Below are 19,889 nucleotides of genomic sequence, written 5' to 3' on the forward strand. Positions count from 1 at the left end.
ATTTAGCTGTTTGGATCAGAAATTGGCTAGCTGAAAGAAGACAGAGGATGGTGATTGATGGGAGATGTTCATCCTGGAATTCAGTGTACCACAAGAATCTGTTTCATGGCCACTGCTATTTGTCATTTTTATAAATGTCCTGGATGAGGGTGTAAAAGGGTGGCTTAGTAAATTTGTGGATGACACTAAGGTCGATGGAGTTGTTGACAGTGCCGAAGGATGTTGCAGGTTACAGAGGGTAATGGAGAAGTTGCAGAGCTGGGCTGAGAGGGGGCAAATGGAGTTTAATGTGGAAATGTGTGTGGCGGTTCACTTTGGAAGGAGCAACAGGAATACAGAGTACTAGGCTAATGGTAAGATTCTTTATATTGTAGATGAGCAGAGAGATCTCGATGTCCACATGTACAGATCCCTGAAAGTTGCCACCCAGGTTGATAGTGTTGTTAAGAAGGCGTACGGTGTGTTGGCATTTATTGGTAGAGGGATTGAGTTTCAGACCCATGAGGTCATGTTATAGCTGTACAAAACTCTGGTGTGGCCGTACTTGGAGTATTGCGTGCACTTCTGGTCACCACATTATATGAAGGATGTGGAAGCTTTGGAAAGGGTTCAAAGGAGATTTACTAGGATGTTGCTTGAAATGGAGGGATGGTTTTATGAGAAAAGGTTGAGGGACTTGAGGCTGTTTTCGTTAGAGAAGAAGAAGGTTGAGACGTGACTTACTTGAGACATATAAGACAATCAGAGGATTAGATATGGTGGACAGTGAGAGCCTTTTTCTCGGATGGTATTGGCCAGCACGAGGGGACATAACTTTAAATTGAAGAGTGATAGACATAGGACAGATGTCAGAGGTAGTTTCTTTACTCAGAACAGAAGGGGCATGGAACGCACTGCCTGCAACAATAGTAGACTTGCCAATTTTAAGGGCATTTAAATGGTTATTGGATAAACATATGGATGAAATGGAATAGTTTAGATTGGATGGGCTTCAGATTGGTTTCACAGGTTGGCGCAACATTGAGGGCCGAACAGCCTGCAATGTGCTGTAATGTTCCACATTCTGTGTGCTGCACCAGTATGCCTACCTTCAGCAACTGGTGTTCAAGCACACCCAGATCTCAATGCATAGCCCCACGGTACCACCACAAAAACTCCTAATCTATCACCATTCAGATAATAATCCACCTTACAGTTTGTTTGTCTCCAAAGTGGATAAGCTCACATTTATCCACAATCATCTGCCATGCATTTGCCAACTCATTCAATTTGCCTAATTCACACTGAAGCGTCTCTGCCACCTCATCACAGCTCACTCTCCCACCCAGCTTTGTTTGCAAACTTAGACAGATTACATTTAGTTCTCTCATCTAAAACTCTTGACTCTGTCCCCATCAAACTACTGCTCCCACCACTCGCCCATTAACAGAACCTTACTCACAGTTATGACAGGTTGGGCCTGTGTATCCTGTTCTCTCACAATCACACACAAAATCATCTGAAGTCTGCAGACAAATTCCTCCATGTTCACACAAATTTGGGGTACATCTGTGAATTATGAAGACAAAACACTGCTGGATTGAAATAGTACATAATGCAAACAATTAAGTCTGTGCACAGAAGAAGTTTGGTTATAAGAAGTTGTCAGAGTTTATTCAGCAGTGTAAAGATAACACACTTTGTCAGTTATTTTCCAGTTTTGATTTACTTTGATATGTTTCACCTACCTATCTGCAACTCCACACGTGTTAAATAGCATCTCTGCATATCTTCCTAGTTTGCGTCTTTTTACTAGCTCCAGGTCCACACGATAATTGTCCACATGGATGTGTTGCATGCAGCCGTGGAACATACTCACATTTGAAAAACACCCCAAGTTCCTTACACTTGTGGGGCAGCCTGCGGTGGTTCAGAGCAGAAAGTGAGGGTGTGTATTAATGTGACAGAGACACAGAAAGAACTCAACTTTCAACTGAAGTCTTGTTTTGAAAAGCAGAACATGTGTGTCTGAAAGAGAAAGCTATGTGAAGAAGCACAAGTACTATGGATAAAAATTAGGTTAGCAACAAATTAAAATAAAGAAGAGAACATTACGAAGCCAAAAGAAGAATAACAGAAAATAAATTAATTGATGATGAGGAAAAATGAAAGTTAGGAAGAACATTAGATTAGATTAGATTACTTACAGTGTGAAAACAGGCCCTTCGGCCCAACCAGTCCACACCGACCCGCCGAAGCGCAACCCACCCATACCCCTACATTTACCCCTTATCTAACACTACGGGCAATTTAGCGTGGCCAATTCACCTGACCTGCACATCTTTGTGACTGTGGGAGGAAACCGGAGCACCCGGAGGAAACCCATGCAGACACGGGGAGAATGTGCAAACTCCACACAGTCAGTCGCCTGAGTCGGGAATTGAACCCGGGTCTCTGGTGCTGTGAGGCAGCAGTGCTAACCACTGTGCCACCGTGCCGCCCACAGTGAAAGCATATTTCATAAATAAAGATGAAAAGTGAAGTATTAGATGGATGAGTCAAAAATGTTAACTGTGGGGTGAGAATGTTGAGATGAATACGTGAGAAATGGTGGGAATATTTACATAGACTTCGAGTGTCTACAAGAAGGAGGGACTAGAATTATTCATTGTAAATTGGTTTAAAAACGAGATGAGAAATATTTTAATAAATTAAGTTCCTGAAAAATTATTTGCAGTAAAGGCCAAGGACACAGCAGGAAGTGAAACATTAAAATGAAATGGATGATTTGTGTATATACCTTAGCAAATTAGTGACTGGATGCAGTTGTGGAATCCAAACTATTGAAAGGATTTTGATGTTTTAGAGAGGGAGCTGAAATGGAGTCTGACCGGAACAAAATGACTTAGAAAATTGGGACTATTTTTGTTACAAGAGGAAACTATGAAGTAATTTGATAGAGATATTTAAAATAATAGGACAGAATAAATACAGCATTTACAATTGTCTTATTTTTAATCCCGTCTGGTGTAACGAAACAGAGTTAATTAATAATCAGTGATGGATTGTCTAGGTAAAATGAAGCATTTCATTTTGATTTCAAGAATAATGTTTCGATTTCAAACTGAGAGACTGAACGTAAATGTAGTCATTTACCAATTGGACTGGTAGTCTCCGTGGATACTGAGGGAAGTGCGAATGGAAATTACCAAGGTATTGGTTATAATTTTTCAGTCTTTTTTAGACTGAGGGGCAGTGTCAAGAGACTACGTACTTGAAATGTTGCATCCTTATTCAGAAAAAGGTGTAAAAATAAGGACAGCAATTACAGGCCAGTCAGTCTAAGCACAGTACTGAGGAAACTTCTAGAAATGATAATTCAACACAAAGTTAATAGTCCTGGACAAATATGTGGGTTTTATTTTAAAAATCCACACTGGTTTTTCTTAAGGAAACAAACGTGTAACTAACTTTACTTTTTGTTGTTGTTGTGGTAACAGAGGAGATTGTAATGAGAGAGGTGGGATAGAGAGATATAGAGACAGGAATGGCATATGGAACTAGAGTTGGGCTGGAGGCCAGTTTCACAAATTACGAATAATTCTCTGCAACTTGGAACATTCATGTTAGGTTAATGTTGAAATATGCTAGGTCAAACACATCACCTTGACTCGCAGTGCTTTTTTTGCTTTAGATGCAATCATTTATTGCCCGTTCCTAATTGCCCCTTGAGAAGGTGGTGGTGAGCTGCCTTCTAGAACCTCTGCAGTCCATGTCCTGTAGATAGACCCACAATGGCATTAGGGACGGTATTCTAGGATTTTGACCCAGCGATGCTGAAGGATCGGCGACATATTTCGAAGTCAGGATGGGAAATGGCTTGGAGGGGAACTTGCAGTTGATGATATCTGCATGTACCTGCTGCCTTTGTCCTCCTAGAAGGTTGAGCCCATGGATTTGGAAGGTGCTATCTGAGTATCTTTGGTGAATTTCTGTCGTGCATCTTCAAGATAGTAAACACTGCTGCTACTGAGCATTGGTGTTGGAGGGAGTGAATATTTGCGCATGTGTGCCAATCAAATGGACTACTTTCTCCTGGATGGTGTCAAGCTTCTTGAGTGTTGTGGGAGCTGTATCCATGCAGGCAAGTGAGGAGTATTCCATCACACTCCTGAGCTGTGTCTTGTAGATGGTGGGCAGGCTTGGAGGAATCAGGAGGAGAGTTACTCATTGTGGAATTTCTAGCCTCTTGTAGCCACTGTATTAATTTGGCTAGTCCAGTTTCTGGTCGCTGGTAACCCCCAGATGTTGACGGTAGGGGATTCAGCAATGGTAATGCCATTGAATATCAAAGGGTAAAGGTTAAATTCTCTCTTGTTTTCATTGTTGTGGGTATGTTCACTGAGCTGGGAAGTTGATTTGCAGACATTTCATCCACTGCCTAGGTGGCATCTTCAATGCTTTGGAGACTCCTGTGAAGTCCTATTGTACTGCATCTTCTGAAATTTATCTGACTCCATTTCTGCTGCTTCTGGTTGTAGTTCGTTGTAGTGGCCAGTATATTGAGTCTGGGTCAATGCGCATGTTGATGGAGTCTGTGGCTAAGTGCCACGCTTCTCGAAATTCTCTGGCTGTCCTATGTTTAGCTTGTCCTAAGATCGTTATGTTGTCCAATCGAATTTGTAGTTCTCATCATCTAAATATATATCTACTAGGGACAGCTGGTCATGGTGTTGGTGGCTAGTCTTTGGAATCCTGTAAACTAAGTTAGTCTTGCACATGGCAAATAAATTCCAGAAGACACAATACAGCAGCAGTTCACAGGAGGCTCCTAAGCACTGAAGATGTTACCTAGACAGGGGACGAAACGTCTGCAAGTCAACTTCCCAACTCGGCTAACATACCCACGACAACTGGCACCCAAGCTACAAATCTTTACACAAGCCTTGAATTCTCTCTTGTTGGTTATTACCTGGTACCAGCGTGGCACAAATGTTATTTAGCCATCAAAGAAAACATTAGTGAAGGAATTGATAAAAGAAAATGAAACACGCACCTCCAAAGTAGTACTGATCACCAGTCTGCACCCGTAAAGCATGGTTGATCCGTATCGGTGAATCCTCCCTCTCATCAATGACAACAACAACAGAATCCATTCGGGCCAGCAGCTGAACTGAGTGCCAGTGTCCATCAGTCAAGTTCGAACCTAGTTAAGTAAAGAGAGAGCCAAGTAACTGAATAACTCTATACAACTGGTATTCACTCCTCCATTCCACACATCAGCATGCTAGTCAAAATTCAAAATAAACAATCAACTCAAGTACGAAACAAACAATCATTCCTCTTTCCCTGACCACTGACTATGTGTAACTCAGAACCTTAACCCATAGCCCACTATTCACACTCTTGTTTCAGCAAAGTGTCAGAGGGGCACATGTAAAAACACTTGTATCACAGAATCACACTTTCCAGCTAAAGGTTATTAAACAGCATTAGGAGGCAGTTTAGAAAATTCCTCACAATTGCTCCAGTTCCATAATCAGACACCGCAAGTTGGCAGCATTGAGACCCAGTGGCTGGCCCACTGAGACAGAAAAGAAAAATAGGGTAGTTCTGAAGAAGAATCTCACTGAACGGAAAATATTAACTTCGTTTTTCTCTCTCCACAGATGTTGCTGGACCTGGTGAGTTTCTCCAAAACTTTCAGATCTTATTTCAGAAAACATAGGGGCTTTTCTAAATGCTGTACCTGCAGCAAACTCCAGTCTTTTCTTGCCAGTTTGTTGGAATGAGATGTTGATTTGTCCTTCACTTAAACCCATCTCCAGCCAGCCAAGACCCTCAGAAAAGTTGCTGAAAAGAAGCAGACCACTTGTGTCTAAAGATCGGAAACTGAAGTTGACAGATAGCTGGTTCTGCATTGGTATTCCTGGTACTTGGATAAAGCTGGCTTGCGTTGCGAAGGTTAAGGGGTAGAATGGCCTATCCTTGTACAGGAATTCACGGCAGTGAAAACGTACATCACCCTGTTTGAAGGATTGAAAAAACACACAGATTAATGACAGAACCTTAGATCTAACAACAAAGCTGTTCTCTGCAAATCCAAATGTGGTTTTTTAAACTTCAATTTACACTGACTCTTTTGGAAAATATGGAACAGCAAACACAGGAGCCAGTTAGCCCATTATCCCTACACTGGTGTTAATGCTACACCAGATCATTTACTCTCTAATCTTTTTCATTCTCTGTTCCCAAACTCTCCATCTCTTTACCAGATGTTTTCTGTCATCACCTCAAAGGCGTACCTGTGTGTGACAAAGCATTACATTGCATAATAACTGCTTGTAAAATATCCTGCCCCTCCTCCTCCTCACATTGCCTCGTGTCTACCTCAATTCACCAGCCGGTGAAGATGATCCTTCACAAAATTCTTTTTCGGTCTGTCTCAAAAATAACTTACAAAGCTCTGATACATTTCACCTTATCACCTCCACTGGAACAAATGCAGTAATTGCTTATCCAAATCTCTTCCATAGCCATAAAACACCCAGTAGTGGCATCAGTGTGAATCTACATTTTGCCTGGCCCATCATCCATGTGTGAATCCTCTGTTTTAGATTAGATTACTTACAGTGTGGAAACAGGCCCTTCGGCCCAACAAGTCCACACTGACCCGCCGAAGCGCAACCCACCCAAACCCATTCCCCTACATTTATCCCTTCACCTAATACTACGGGCAATTTAGCATGGGCAATTCAGGCGACTGACTGTGTGGAGTTTGCACGTTCTCCCCGTGTCTGCGTGGGTTTCCTCCGGGTGCTCCGGTTTCCTCCCACAGTCCAAAGATGTGCGGGTCAGGTGAATTGGCCATGCTAAATTGCCTGTAGTGTTAGGTAAGGGGTGTATGTAGGGGTATGGGTGGGTGGCGGGTCGGTGTGGACTTGTTGGGCCGAAGGGCCTGTTTCCACACTGTAAGTAATCTAATCTAATCTAAAAAAAAATTTTTGGATTGTGAGAGGAAACCGGAGCACCCGGAGGAAACCTACGCTGACACGGGGAGAACGTGCAAACTCCACACAGAGAGTCGCCTGAGGCAGGAATTGAACCTGGGTCTCTGGTACTGTGAGGCAACAGTGCTAACCATTGTGCCACCGTTCATATATTCAGAAAAACAAAGTAGTTCACTTTTCTCCATTATAACCCACATGTTGTACAGATTCACTTACACCTCCTCCCTTCACTGTCCCTTAAGTTGAGAATCACATTTCCAGGAAGGTAATGATGGGTTCAGTGGCCTCCTTGAGTCTGTGATTCTATGAAACATGGTGGTCTTTTTGGGACTTGTTCCACTGACAGCGTATGAGTTGTTGACCCTTGAGGGGGTGGAATATACATGTGAAGAAGTTGGTCTTCAGATCATCACTGCAGTATGGCACAGAGGCACTGTGTTTGCTCAAAGAGTGAGTTCAGTTCACGCATTACACCTCAGGCCAGCCCTGACCATCAGTCTCAGACAGACACCCCTGGCTCTCTTTGTACCTCCACCTCCCTGAGAGTTTTACTACGAGAGTTTTCCTTCTCTGGAAAGTTCCACATTTCTCCATGCTGAGGTGACACGGTGGCTTAGTGGTTAGCACTGCTGCCTGACAGCGTCAGGGACCCAGGTGCGATTCCACCCTCAGCCGACTGTGTGTGCACTTTGCATATTCTCCCCATGTCTGCATGGGTTTCCTCCGGGTGCTCCAGTTTCCTCCCACAGCCCAAAGATGTTGGGGCTAGGTGGATTGGCTGTGGGAAAGGAAAGGTTATGGGGATATGGTGGAGGTGGCTGTGAGTGAAATACTCTTCAGACAGTCAGTGCGGACTTGTAGGGCTGAATGGACTGCTTCCACATTGTGGGGATACTGTGATATTATGACTTAGGCAATCTTGATCTAAATCCATTTCTATATATTCTTCAAATTTGCTAAGTCACATAAGAAGTTGGGATCCTCAACAAAAGCATACTTCCTGAACAGTATTGAGCTGTTATGAAATTAGCTGATATCTCTCTGTCTGCAAAGCCATAACCAATTTTAAACATGGAGGGCCCAAGATGAGGTAAAGAGAACGTTCACAGTGGTTGTATTCCACTGGACCAAAGTCCCTGTATTCCTGATTGACACTAGGGACCTAATTGTCACCTAAGCGAAAGTGGGTACTGCAGATGCTGGAAAAGCACAGCAGGTCAGGCAGCATCCCAGGAGCAGGAAAATTGACATTTCGGGCAAAAGCCCTTAATCAGGAATCCCTATTATTGATGGAATGTTTAAAATGAACCTTGAGTTTAAAGTTTGACCTCGAGCTGAGAATGGATGTAGGGAGCTGACCATCTTGACTGCTCTCCTGCATTGGTTGGACAGAGGGTGATTGTCACACCAGTAAACTGCCAGCTCCTGGGAAGAAAGTTTATTACCAACTGCTTGGAGGCAGGGGCAGAGCCTGCTTGGCAGCCAGCTTCTTCAGATGGAGGATAGAGCTGGAAAGATGAAGGAAGACAGAGAGAGTTCTTGAACTTGAGCTGACAAGAGTAGGATGTTGCTTTCATAAGACACTGGGACCAACAGACTGTGCACGATCTGTCCATTCCTGGTCTGGTCTCAGTAATCCACAATCAATAAACACAATGGTATACCTTTGCAGCTTATTAATAGATCAGATCTAAACTGCTACTTCTGAATAAATTTAAATAAACAATGTGAATACTACTTCATTAACTGCCTGTCTTAACTATATGTAGAGACAGAAAAACTGCAGATGCTGGGATCCAAAGTAGACAAACAGGAGGCTGGAAGAACACGGCAAACCAGGCAGCATCAGGAGGTGAATCCTAGAACCCCTACAGTGTGGAAACAGCCACTTGGGCCATCAAGTCCACACCGACCCTCTGAAGAGCGACCCACCCAGATCCATTCCTCTACATTTACTCCCTTCACCTAACACTGCGGGCAATTTAGCATGGCCAATTCACTTAACCTGCACATTTTTGGACTGTGGGAGGAAACCAGAGCACCCAAAGGAAACCCACGCAGACACGGGGAGAATGTGCAAACTCCACGCAGACAGTTGCCTGAGGTGGGAATTGAACCCGGGTCTCTGGCGCTGTGAGGCAGCAGTGCTAACCACAGTGCCACCGTACCACCCGAGAAGTCGATGTTTCAGGTGTAACCCTTCTTCAGGACTGGGGGTGGAAGTGGGGGGGGGGGGGCGGGCTGCAGATAAAGGGGGTGGTGGAGGCAGGGTGGTCTAGTGTGGATAGGTGAAGACAGGTAGAGGGTACGTCCTGGTTGGATAATGGGCTGAATAAATCCGGTTGGTGGCAGGGAAGAGTGGAAGGGGGGTGGGGGGAAGGGCTGGGAAGGAATTCGGAGAATGGGAAGGGAGATGATTTAAAATTGGAGAATTCAATGTTGAGTTTTTGCAGGATACTGGGTCAGAGGTGGTGTAATCCAAATAGTTATGCCAGTCCAGGTTTGTGGGAAATGCCTGTCTGGAGAGGTCAAAAAAGATGTCCGGGATGGACCGAGTGAATTTGAAGGCTGGGTGGAAGTTGTGGGCAAAGTCGACGAACTGCTCCAGTTCAGCTCGGGTGCAGGATGCTGTACAGATGCAGTCATTGATGTAACTGTGGAAGAGTTAGGGCACATTGTCTGTGTAGGTACTGAAGAGGGACTATTCAATATAGCCAACAGAGGCAGGTGTACCTGGGGCCCATCTGGGTGCCCATGCCCACTCCCTTTGATTTGGAGGAAATCGGAGGAATTAAAGGAAAAGTTGTTGAGGATGAAGACTTGTTTGGTGAGGTGAAGGAGGGTATTGGTGGAGGGGGACAGGATTGGTCTGTTGGAGAGGAAGAAGCAGAGGGTCTGGAGTCCATCCTTGTGTTCCAGCTCCCAGTTTGGTGTTTGCAAATACTGGCATTATTTTGACAGTGTCATGTCCATTTCATTTATGTTTCTGGTGAATTAAATCTAAATATTAACTTGAATATTTCACAGCCTCTAACATGAAGGAGGGAAATCACAGGATTGGCAAACTACATAAAAAGCCAGCAGTGATTACTGCCTGCACCAAGTGGGTTGATCGATCCAATATTAAACAAAGAACTACACATGCTGAAGATCTGAAACAGAAACAGAAAATACTTGACAAAACTCATTACAGTTCTTACAAAAACACATATGTTCGTCAGGATGGGAGCTTCTGTCCACTTCATTCTTTTCAGCACAAAAACTGCTACTTCATTCTCTGTCTCTCTGTACTCAGGTGACTCCCTCTCAGGTAGCTGGCCCGAATCACGACTCGGTGACTGAAGTCTGACATTCACTCGGCCCCTCAGATCCGACGGACCTTCCCTCAGCCCTGACCCTCCCGACAGTGCACCACTCCCTCAGCCCTGACCCTCCGACAGTGCAGCAATCCTTCAGCACTGAAGGTCTGACAGGGCAGCATTCTCTCACTAATGACCCTTAGACAGTGTCACCCTCACTGTTCCCCAAGAGCAAGGAGGTTATGTTGGAGCTGTACAGGACTTTGCTTAGGCTGGAGTACCAGGTGCAGTTCTGGTCACCGTGCAATGAGAAGGATGTGATTGCACTGGACGGGGTGCAGAGGATGTTACCTGGGAGAGAGACTGGATAAACATGAGTTGTTTTCTTTAGAACACCGAAGGCTGAGAGACAACGTGGTTGAGGTTCAAGGCTGGAGGTTTAAAGGAGATTTGAGGATTCCTAGCCAGAAGGTGGTCGAGTCTGCAATGCACTGCCTGAGAGAGGAGTTGAAACAGGACCTCTCAAAAATTTGAATGAGCACTTGAAATATCATAATATTCACGGCTATTGGCCTAGTGCTGGAAAATGGCACTACTGCAGATTTAGAGCAGTTTTCATTGATGCAAATTTGATGTACTATATAATCTTATGATCTTCTGAAAGAAAAGAGGGAAAATGAGCAACCACCACTACTTTTCGTCATTTATATAAATGATTTGATGTACGCATAAGAGGTATAGTTAGTAAGTTTGCAGGTGACACCAAAATTGGACATGTAGTGGACAGCGAAGAAGGTGATCTCAGATTATAACAGGATCTTGATCAGATGGGCCAATGGGCGGAGGAGTGGCAGATAGGGTTTCATTTTGATAAATGCTGATTGAAATTTACAGAATACTGAGAAGCCTGGATAGACAGGACGTGGAGAAGATGTTTCCACTAGTAGGAAAGACTCGGATCCAAAGGTGCCTCAGAATGAAGGGATGACCCTTTAGAACTGAGATGAGGAGAAACATTTTCAGGCAGAGGATGGTTTATCTGTGGAACTCACTGCTGCAGAGGGCTGTGGAGATCAAGACATCGAGTGTACTTAAGACAGAGATATATAGGTTCTTGATTGGTAAGTGGATCAAGGGTTACAGGAGCATAGGGTTAAGAAACACATCAGCCATGATCGAATGGCATAGTTGACTTGATGGGCTGAATGGGCTAATTCTGCTCCTATACTTATAGTCTTATGGTCTTATTCTATGAATACTGACCCTCCAACGGTGCAGATTTGTTTTTGCTGTTCCCTACCAGCGTCTGTGTTTGTGAATATCTTGCTCTCGCCAGGTCGATGATACTGATGTTGTTGTACATAATGTTCTCCATACAGCCCTGGAAGTTTGGCTTGTCGACCAGTCTCAGTGTCTCTGTGGTATTCAATCCACCAAAAACAATCTGAAACAAAGGCAACATAAAATCAGGTGAGAGAGCCATTGCTCTATAACACTGAGGTATTGACTAACCTATGGATTCGCTCAACAGAATAAAACCAGTTCTGGTCACTCCTCAAGAGATGCCACATTGAAGAGTGTAAGACTCACAAATGCTCATAGCAAAAAGCTAAGCAGTAAATGCTGCAATAATTAAACCATAACCAAATAACAAATACAAATTCAACAGGAAACGGAAATGTTTAACTTAAATTTGTAACAGAGTTAAATATTTGTTAACAATTCAGAAGATTTCAGCCAAGCATGCCACTTGGTGACAGTTCTAATTGTCAAACCAGCTTACCAGAGAATTCAAATCTAGGTGATCAAAGTCACCATTTGTGAAAAGACGTTCAACATGACCATCGAGAGTGATATTAATGTCCTGTCCATAGCGCTCAATGAGGACCATGTGCCAGTGCTGGTCATCGAGTAAACTGCCCAATGTGATGGAAGTCTCTCCACTGACTGAATGGATATTGCTGCTGCCTGCACAGGGAATACCAGGAGCACAGAACAGTACATCAATAGCTCTGTAAAGAGACCTGTGATTAGCAACATGCTTGAACTACTATAATTTCCTTTTTAAATAATTCCCAATAGATTGGCATCACTGACAAGAGTAACAGATATTGCTCATCCCTAACTATGAATCAGAAGGTGGTGGCGAGTTGTCTTCTTGAACACTGCAGTTCACATGCTGTAGAGAGACCCACAATGCCATTGGGAGGGAATTCAACCTGCAATCTGCAGTACTGAATAGAGCGGGTTCTTTCTTGATTATATGTTTAATTGAAATCTGTCTCTTGATTAACTTTTAAAAGATATAAATCATAAGTACTAAGTTAGCCTGGAGCATTGTTTTCAGGGCAAAACGACGGTGCTACTTTCAGGGTCTGTAGATTGTGAAGGAGCAAAGATGGCCTTTAATTGAGTTATATGCTCTTCCTATCAGATGTGGGAGTTTACGGAGAGTTTCCATGTTACTGATGATTATGTCTGCAATTAATGTGTTTGGCTGCGAATCCTATTGGATTGCATGGATCAGTTAGAGCAGCAGTTAGTGGCAATGAGGAATTTACAAGAGCTAGGGGATGTGATGGATAGCAGTTATGGGAAGGGAGAAAAGCTGCAGAAACAGTCAGGTAGATGAGTTAACTCCAGGAAAGGTAGGAGGGCTAGGCAGGTAGTGCAGGAGTCTTCTGTGGTTATCCACATTTTAAACAAGTATGCGGTTTTGGAAAATGTAGGGGATGATGGATTGTCGGAAATGTAGCATGAACAGCCAAGTTTCTGGTATCGAAACAGGTTCTAATGCAATGAGGAGTACATCAGATTCCAAGCGATCAATTATGATATGGAGACTCTCTAGTCAAAGGCACTGACAGACATTTCTGAAGCAAGCAGTGAAAAACCAGATGGGTGTGTTACCTCCCTGGTGCCAGGATCAAGGATGTCTCAGAGAGGGAGTAGAATGTTCTCAAAGAGGGAAGGACCAGCAGGAAGTCATTATACATATTGAACCAATGACATAGGAAGGGAAAAGGAGGAGATTCTGAAGGGAGATTATAGAAAGTTAGGCAAGAATTTAAAAAGGAGGTTCTTGAGGGTAGTAGTATCTGGATGCTATGAGCTAGTGAGGGTAGGAATATAGAGCAGATGAATGCATGGATGAAGAGCTGAAGGGGGTGGTTCACATATTTGGATCAATGGAATCTCTTCTCGGGTAGAAGGATGGATTGCATTTGAATTGGAAGGCGACTAATATACAGGCAGGGAAATTTGCAAGGGCTGCTCAGGAGGATTTAAACTAGTAAAGTGTGGGGGAGGGGGTGGATACCCAGGGAAATGAGGAAAGAGATCAATCTGACACTGGTACAGTTGGGAAAGGGAGTGAGTCAAACAGTCAGGGCAGGAAGGTACAGAGCAGACAACAAAGTAGGACTGATAAATTAAACTGCATTCACTTCCATGCAAGAGGCCTAACAGGGAAGGCAGATGAACTCAGGGCATGGTTAGGAACACGGGACTGGGATATCATAGCAATTAAAGAAACGTGGCACAGGGATGGACAGGACTGGCAGCTTAATGTTCCAGAATACAAATGCTAAAGAAAGGATTGAAGAGAGGGCAAGAGAGGAGGGGGCGTATTTGATAAGGGATAGTATTACTGCTGTACTTAGGGAGGATATTCCTGGGAATACATCACATGGAACTGAGAAATAAGAAAGGGATGATCACCTTATAGGGCTTGTAGTATAGTCTCCCTAATGATCAGCAGGAAATTGAGAAACACATTTGTAAGGGGGTTTTAGATATCTGCAAGAATAGAGTGGTTACGGTAGGGGATTTTAACTTTCCAAACATAGACTGGGACTGCCATAGTGTTAAAGGTTTAGATGGAGAGGAATTTAAGTGTGTACAAGAAAATTTTCTGTTTCAGTATGTGGATGTACCTACTAGAGAAGGTGCAAAACTTGACCTACTCTTGGGAAATAAGGCAGGGAAGGTGTCAGTGGGGGAGCACTTTGAGGCCAGTGACCTTAATTCTATTAGCTTCAAAATATTGAACAAAAAGGATAGACCAGATCTAAAAGTTGAAATTCTAAATTGGAAGAAGGCTAATTTTGATGGTATGAGGCAAGAACTTTCAAAAGCTGATTGGGGGCAGATATTCGCAAATAAGGGGACAGCTGGAAAATGGGAAGCCTTCAAAAATGAGATAACGAGAGTCCAGAGACAGCACATTCCCATTAGGGTGAAAGGAAAGGCTGGTAGGTGTAGGGAATGCTTGATGACTAGAGAAATTGAGGTTTTGTTTAAGAAAAAGAAGGAAGTATATGTCAAGTTTAGACAGGAGAGATCAAGTGAATCCTGAGAAAAGTATAAAGGCAGTAGGAATATACTTAAGAGGGAAATCAGGAGGGCAAAAAGGGCACATGAGATAGCTTTGGCACACAGGGTTAAAGAGAATCCAAAGGAATTTAATAATACATTATGGACAAAAGGATAACTATAGAGAGAGAAAATAAGGCCCCTTAAAGATCAGCAAGGCAGCCTATGTGCGGAGCCGCAGGAGATGGGGGGAGATACTAAACAAGTATTTTGCATAAGTGTTTACTGTGGAAAAAGACAGGGGGTAAAAGAATGTGGGGAAATAGATGGTAACATGTTGAAAAACGACCATATAATGGAGGAGGTGCAGCTAGACGTCTTGAAATGTTTAAAGTGGATAAATCCCCAGGACCTGATCAGGTTTACCGTCGAACCCTTTGGGAAGCAAAGCAAGTGATTGCTGGTCCCCTTGCTGAGATATTTGTATCATCAATAGTCACAGGTGAGGTGCTGGAAGACTGGGGAATGGCTAATATGGCACCACTATTTAAGGAAGGTGGTAAGGAAAAGCCAGGGACCTATGGACCAGTGAGCCTGACGTCAGTGGTGGGCAAGTTGTTGGAGGGAATCCTGAGAGACAGGATTTACATGTATTTGGAAAGGCAAGGAATGTTTAGGGATAGTCAACATGGCTTTGTGCACAGGAAATCATGTCTCACAAACTTGATTGAGTTTTTCAATAAGTAACAAAGAGGATGAATGGGGGCAGAGTGGTAGACATGATATATATGGACTTCAGTAAGGTGTTCAACAAGGTTCCTCATGGGACACTGTTTAGCAAGGTTAGGTCTCATGGAATACAGGGAGAACTAGCCATTTGAATACAGAACTGGCTCAAAGGTAGAAGACAGAGGGTGGTGGTGGAGGGTTGTTTTTCAGACTGCAGACTGTGACCAGTGGTGTATCACAAGGATTGGTGCTGGGTCCACTGCTTTTCATCATTTATATAAATGATTTGGATGTGAACGTAGGAGGTATAGTTTGTAAGTTTGCAGATAACACCAATATTGGAGATTAGATTCGTTTAGATTAGATTACTTACAGTGTGGAAACAGGCCCTTCGGACCAACAAGTTCATACTTACCCACCCAGACCCATTCCCTTACACTTCACCCTTCACCTAACACTACGGGCAATTTAGCATGGGCAATTCACCTAACCTGCACATTTTTGGATTGTGAGAGGAAACCGGAGCACCAGGAGGAAACCCACGCAGACACGGAGAAAATGTGCAAACTCCACACTGAGAGTCGCCTGAGGCAGGAATTGAACCTGGGTCTCTGGCACTGTGAGGCAGCAGTGCTAACCACTGTATCACCGTGCCTCCCATAAGTAGTGGACAACAAAGAAAGTTACCTCAGATTACAATGGGATCTTGATCAGATGGGCAATTTGGGCTGAGGAGTGGCAGATGGAATTTAATTTAGATAAATGAGAGGAGCAGCATTTTGGAAAAGCAAATCAGAGCAGGCCTTATACACGTAATGGTAAGGCCCTGGAGAGTGTTGCTAAACAAAGAGACCTTGGATTACAGATTCATAGTTCCTTGAAAGTAGAGTCGCAGGTAGATAGGATAGTGAGGAAGGTGCTTGGGGGATATCTGGTCGGCATAAACGAGTTGGATCGAAGGGTCTGTTTCTGTGCTGTATATCTCTATGACTCATTTTGACCCAGTGACACTGAAGAAGCGGCAATATATTTCCAAGTCTGGATGGTGAATGGTTTGGAGGTAAAGTTGTAGATGGTGGTGTTTCCACATATCTGCTGTCCTTGTCTTTTGAATGGTAGAGATTGCAAGTTTAGAAGGCGTTGTTAAAGAATCTTGGTGGATTTCTGCAGGGCATTGTGTAAATGGTACACATTGCTGTTACAAAACATTGATGGTGAAGGGAGGAAATGCTGAAGGTGTTGGACATCAAGCCAACGAAGTGTGCTGCTTTGTCCTGAATGGTGTCGAGCTTCTTGAGTGTTGTCTTGGGGCTGCACTCATCTAGGCAAGTGGGAAATATTCCATCATACTCCTGATTTATAATTTTAAATTAAGGGGAGGTAGGTATAGGACAGATGTTAGGGGTAGATTCTTTACTCAGCGAGTTGAGAGTTCATGGAATGCCCTGCCAGTAGCAGTGGTGGACTCTCCCTCTTTATGGGCATTTAAATGGGCATGGGATGGGCATATGGAGGATAGTGGTTAAAAACAATGACTGCAGATGCTGAAAACCAGATTCTGGATCAGTGGTGCTGGAAGAGCACAGCAGTTCAGGCAGCATCCAACGAGCAGCGAAATCGACGTTTCGGGCAAAAGCCCTTCATCAGGAACAAAGGCAGTGAGTCTGAAGCATGGAGAGATAAGCTAGGGGAGGGTGGGGGTGGGGAGAGAGTAGCATAGAGTACAATGGGCGAGTGGGGGAGGAGATGAAGGTGATAGGTCAGGGAGGAGAGGGTGGAGTGGATAGGTGGAAAAGGAGCTAGGCAGGTCGGACAAGTCATGGGGACAGTGCTGAGCTGGAAGTTTGAAACTAGGATGAGGTGGGGGAAGGGGAAATGAGGAAGCTGTTGAAGTCCACATTGAAGATATCACTAAATGATATTAGTGGATGTGCAGGTAAAACTTTGGTGGATGTGGAAGGCTCCTTTAGGGCCTTGGATGGAGGTGTGGGCACAGGTTTTATAGTTCCTACGGTGGCAGGGGAAAGTGCCAGGATGGGAGGGTGGGTAGTAGGGGGGCATGGACCTGACCAGGTAGTCACGGAGGGAACGGTTTTTGCGGAAGGCGGAAAGGGGTGGGGAGGGAAATATATCCCTGGTGGTGGGGTCTTTTTGGAGGTGGCGGAAATGTCAGCAGATGATTTGGTTTATGCGAAGGTTTGTAGGGTGGAAGGTGAGCACCAGGGGCGTTCTGTCCTTGTTATGGTTGGAGGGGTGGGGTCTGAGGGCGGAGGTGCGGGATGTGGACGAGATGCGTTGGAGGGCATCTTTAACCACGTGGGAAGGGAAATTGCGGTCTCTAATGAAGGAGGCCATCTGGTGTGTTCTGTGATGGAACTGGTCCTCCTGGGAGCAGATACGGCGGAGGCGGAGGAATTAGGAATCCAGGACGGCATTTTTGCAAAAGGTAGGGTGGGAAGAGGTGTAATCCAGGTAGCTGTGGGAGTCGGTGGGTTTGTAAAAAATGTCAGTGTCAAGTCGGTCGTCATTAATGGAGATGGAGAGGTCCAGGAAGAGGAGGGAGGTGTCAGAGATGGTCCAGGTAAATTTAAGGTCGGGGTGGAATGTGTTGGTGAAGTGGGCTAGTGTAGGTTAGGTGGGCTTGGATCGGCGCAACATCGAGGGCCAAAGGACCTGTACTGCGCTGTATTTTTCTATGTTCTATTTGTGGCCTGTAAATAGTGGACATTTTGGGGAGACAAATGTCTTACTCGTCGCAGTATTCCTAGCCTCTGACCTGCGCTTATAACAACTGTCTTTATGTCATAAACTCACAGAGATGTACAGCATGTAAACAGACCCTTCAGTCCAACTAGTCAATGCCGACCAGATATCCTCACCTCATCCAGTACCATTTTCCAGCATTAGATCCATATCCTTCTGAACCCTTCCTAGTCATATACCCATCCAGATACCTTTCAAATGTTGTAATTGTACCAGCCTCTACCACTTAGAACACAGAACATAGAAAAATACAGCGCAGTACAGGCCCTTCGGCCCTCGATGTTGCGCCGACCGAAGCCTACCTAACCTACACTAGCCCAATAACCTCCATATGCTTATCCAATGCCCGCTTGAATGACCATAAAGAGGGAGAGTCCACCACTGATACTGGCAGGGCATTCCATGAACTCACAACCCGCTGAGTAAAGAATCTACCCCTAACATCTGTCCTATACCAACCCCCCCCTTAATTTAAAGCTGTGTCCCCTAGTAACAGCTGACTCCATACGCGGAAAAAGGTTCTCACTGTCAACCCTATCTAAACCCCTAATCAGCTTGTACACCTCTATCAAATCTCCCCTAAACCTTCTTTTCTCCAATGAGAACAGCCCCAAGTGCCTCAGCCTTTCCTCATACGATCTTCCTACCATACCAGGCAACATCCTGGTAAACCTCCTCTGCACCCGTTCCAGTGCCTCCACATCCTTCCTATAGTATGGCGACCAAACCTGCACACAATACTCCAGATAAGGCCACACCAGAGTCTTATACAACTGCAACATGACCTCAGGACTCCGGAACTCAATTCCTCTACCAATAAAGCCCAGTATTCCATATGCCTTCTTCAAAGCACTATTTACCTGGGTGGCAACTTTCAGAGATCTGTGTACATGGACACTAAGATCCCTCTGCTCATCCACACCACCAAGTAGCCTACCATTAGCCCAGTAATCCATCTTCTTGTTACTCCTACCAAAGTGAATGACTTCACACTTAGCTACATTGAACTCCATTCGCCACCTTTCTGCCCAGCTCTGCAACTTATCTATATCCCGCTGCAACCTGCAACATCCTTCTTCGCTGTCCACCACTCCACCGACTTTCGTATCATCCGCAAACTTGCTCACCCAGCCTTCAAGCCCCTCCTCCAGGTCATTTATAAAAATGACAAACAGCAATGGTCCCAAAACAGATCCTTTTGTGGAACACCGCTAGTAACTGCACTCCAAGATGAACCTTTACCATCAACTACTACTCTCTGTCTCTTTCCAGCCAGCCAATTCCTAATCCAAACCTCCAACTCACCCCTCAATGCCATCTTACTCTGGCAGGTCACTCCACACACGCACTACCCTCTGTGTGGAAAAGGTTGCCTCTTAGATCTCTTTTATGTCTTTCCCCTCTCACCCTAAACCTATGCCCTCTAAGTTCTGGACTCCCCTAACCAAGGAAAAAGACCATGGCTATTTACCCTATTCATGCCTCTCATGTTTCTATAAACCTCAATAAGGTCAACCCTCATCCTCTGACACTCTAGAGAAAACAGCCCCTGCCTATTCGGCCTCTCCCTATAGCTCAAATCTTCCAACCCTGGCAACATCCTTGTAAACATTTCTGAACCCTTTCAAGTTTCACAACATCCTTCCAAAAGAAGGGAGACCAGACTTGCACACAATATTCCAGAAGTGGCCTAACCAATGTCCTGTACAGTCGCAACATGACCTCCCAACTCCTGTACTCAATACTCTGACCAATAAAGGGAAGCATACCAAACGCCTTCTTTACTATCCTATCT

General features: G+C 44.4%; 1 protein-coding gene across 1 annotated transcript in view; it reads right to left on the bottom strand.

Moving 5' to 3' along the window:
* cntnap1 (contactin associated protein 1) overlaps nucleotides 1-19,889 on the bottom strand; it is a 74,221-nt gene that overhangs the window by 36,456 nt on the left and 17,876 nt on the right. Inside the window, exons 6-11 of the mRNA XM_060849057.1 lie at nucleotides 12,072-12,256; nucleotides 11,589-11,732; nucleotides 5,729-6,005; nucleotides 5,036-5,185; nucleotides 1,728-1,899; nucleotides 1,442-1,548 (exon numbers count right to left, since the gene is read on the bottom strand). Of these exons, the coding sequence (XP_060705040.1) occupies nucleotides 1,442-1,548; nucleotides 1,728-1,899; nucleotides 5,036-5,185; nucleotides 5,729-6,005; nucleotides 11,589-11,732; nucleotides 12,072-12,256 (1,035 nt within the window). The remainder of the gene's footprint in view (nucleotides 1-1,441; nucleotides 1,549-1,727; nucleotides 1,900-5,035; nucleotides 5,186-5,728; nucleotides 6,006-11,588; nucleotides 11,733-12,071; nucleotides 12,257-19,889) is intronic.

Source organism: Hemiscyllium ocellatum, chromosome 32 (assembly GCF_020745735.1).
Source record: "Hemiscyllium ocellatum isolate sHemOce1 chromosome 32, sHemOce1.pat.X.cur, whole genome shotgun sequence".
Taxonomy (NCBI): Eukaryota; Metazoa; Chordata; class Chondrichthyes; order Orectolobiformes; family Hemiscylliidae; genus Hemiscyllium; species Hemiscyllium ocellatum.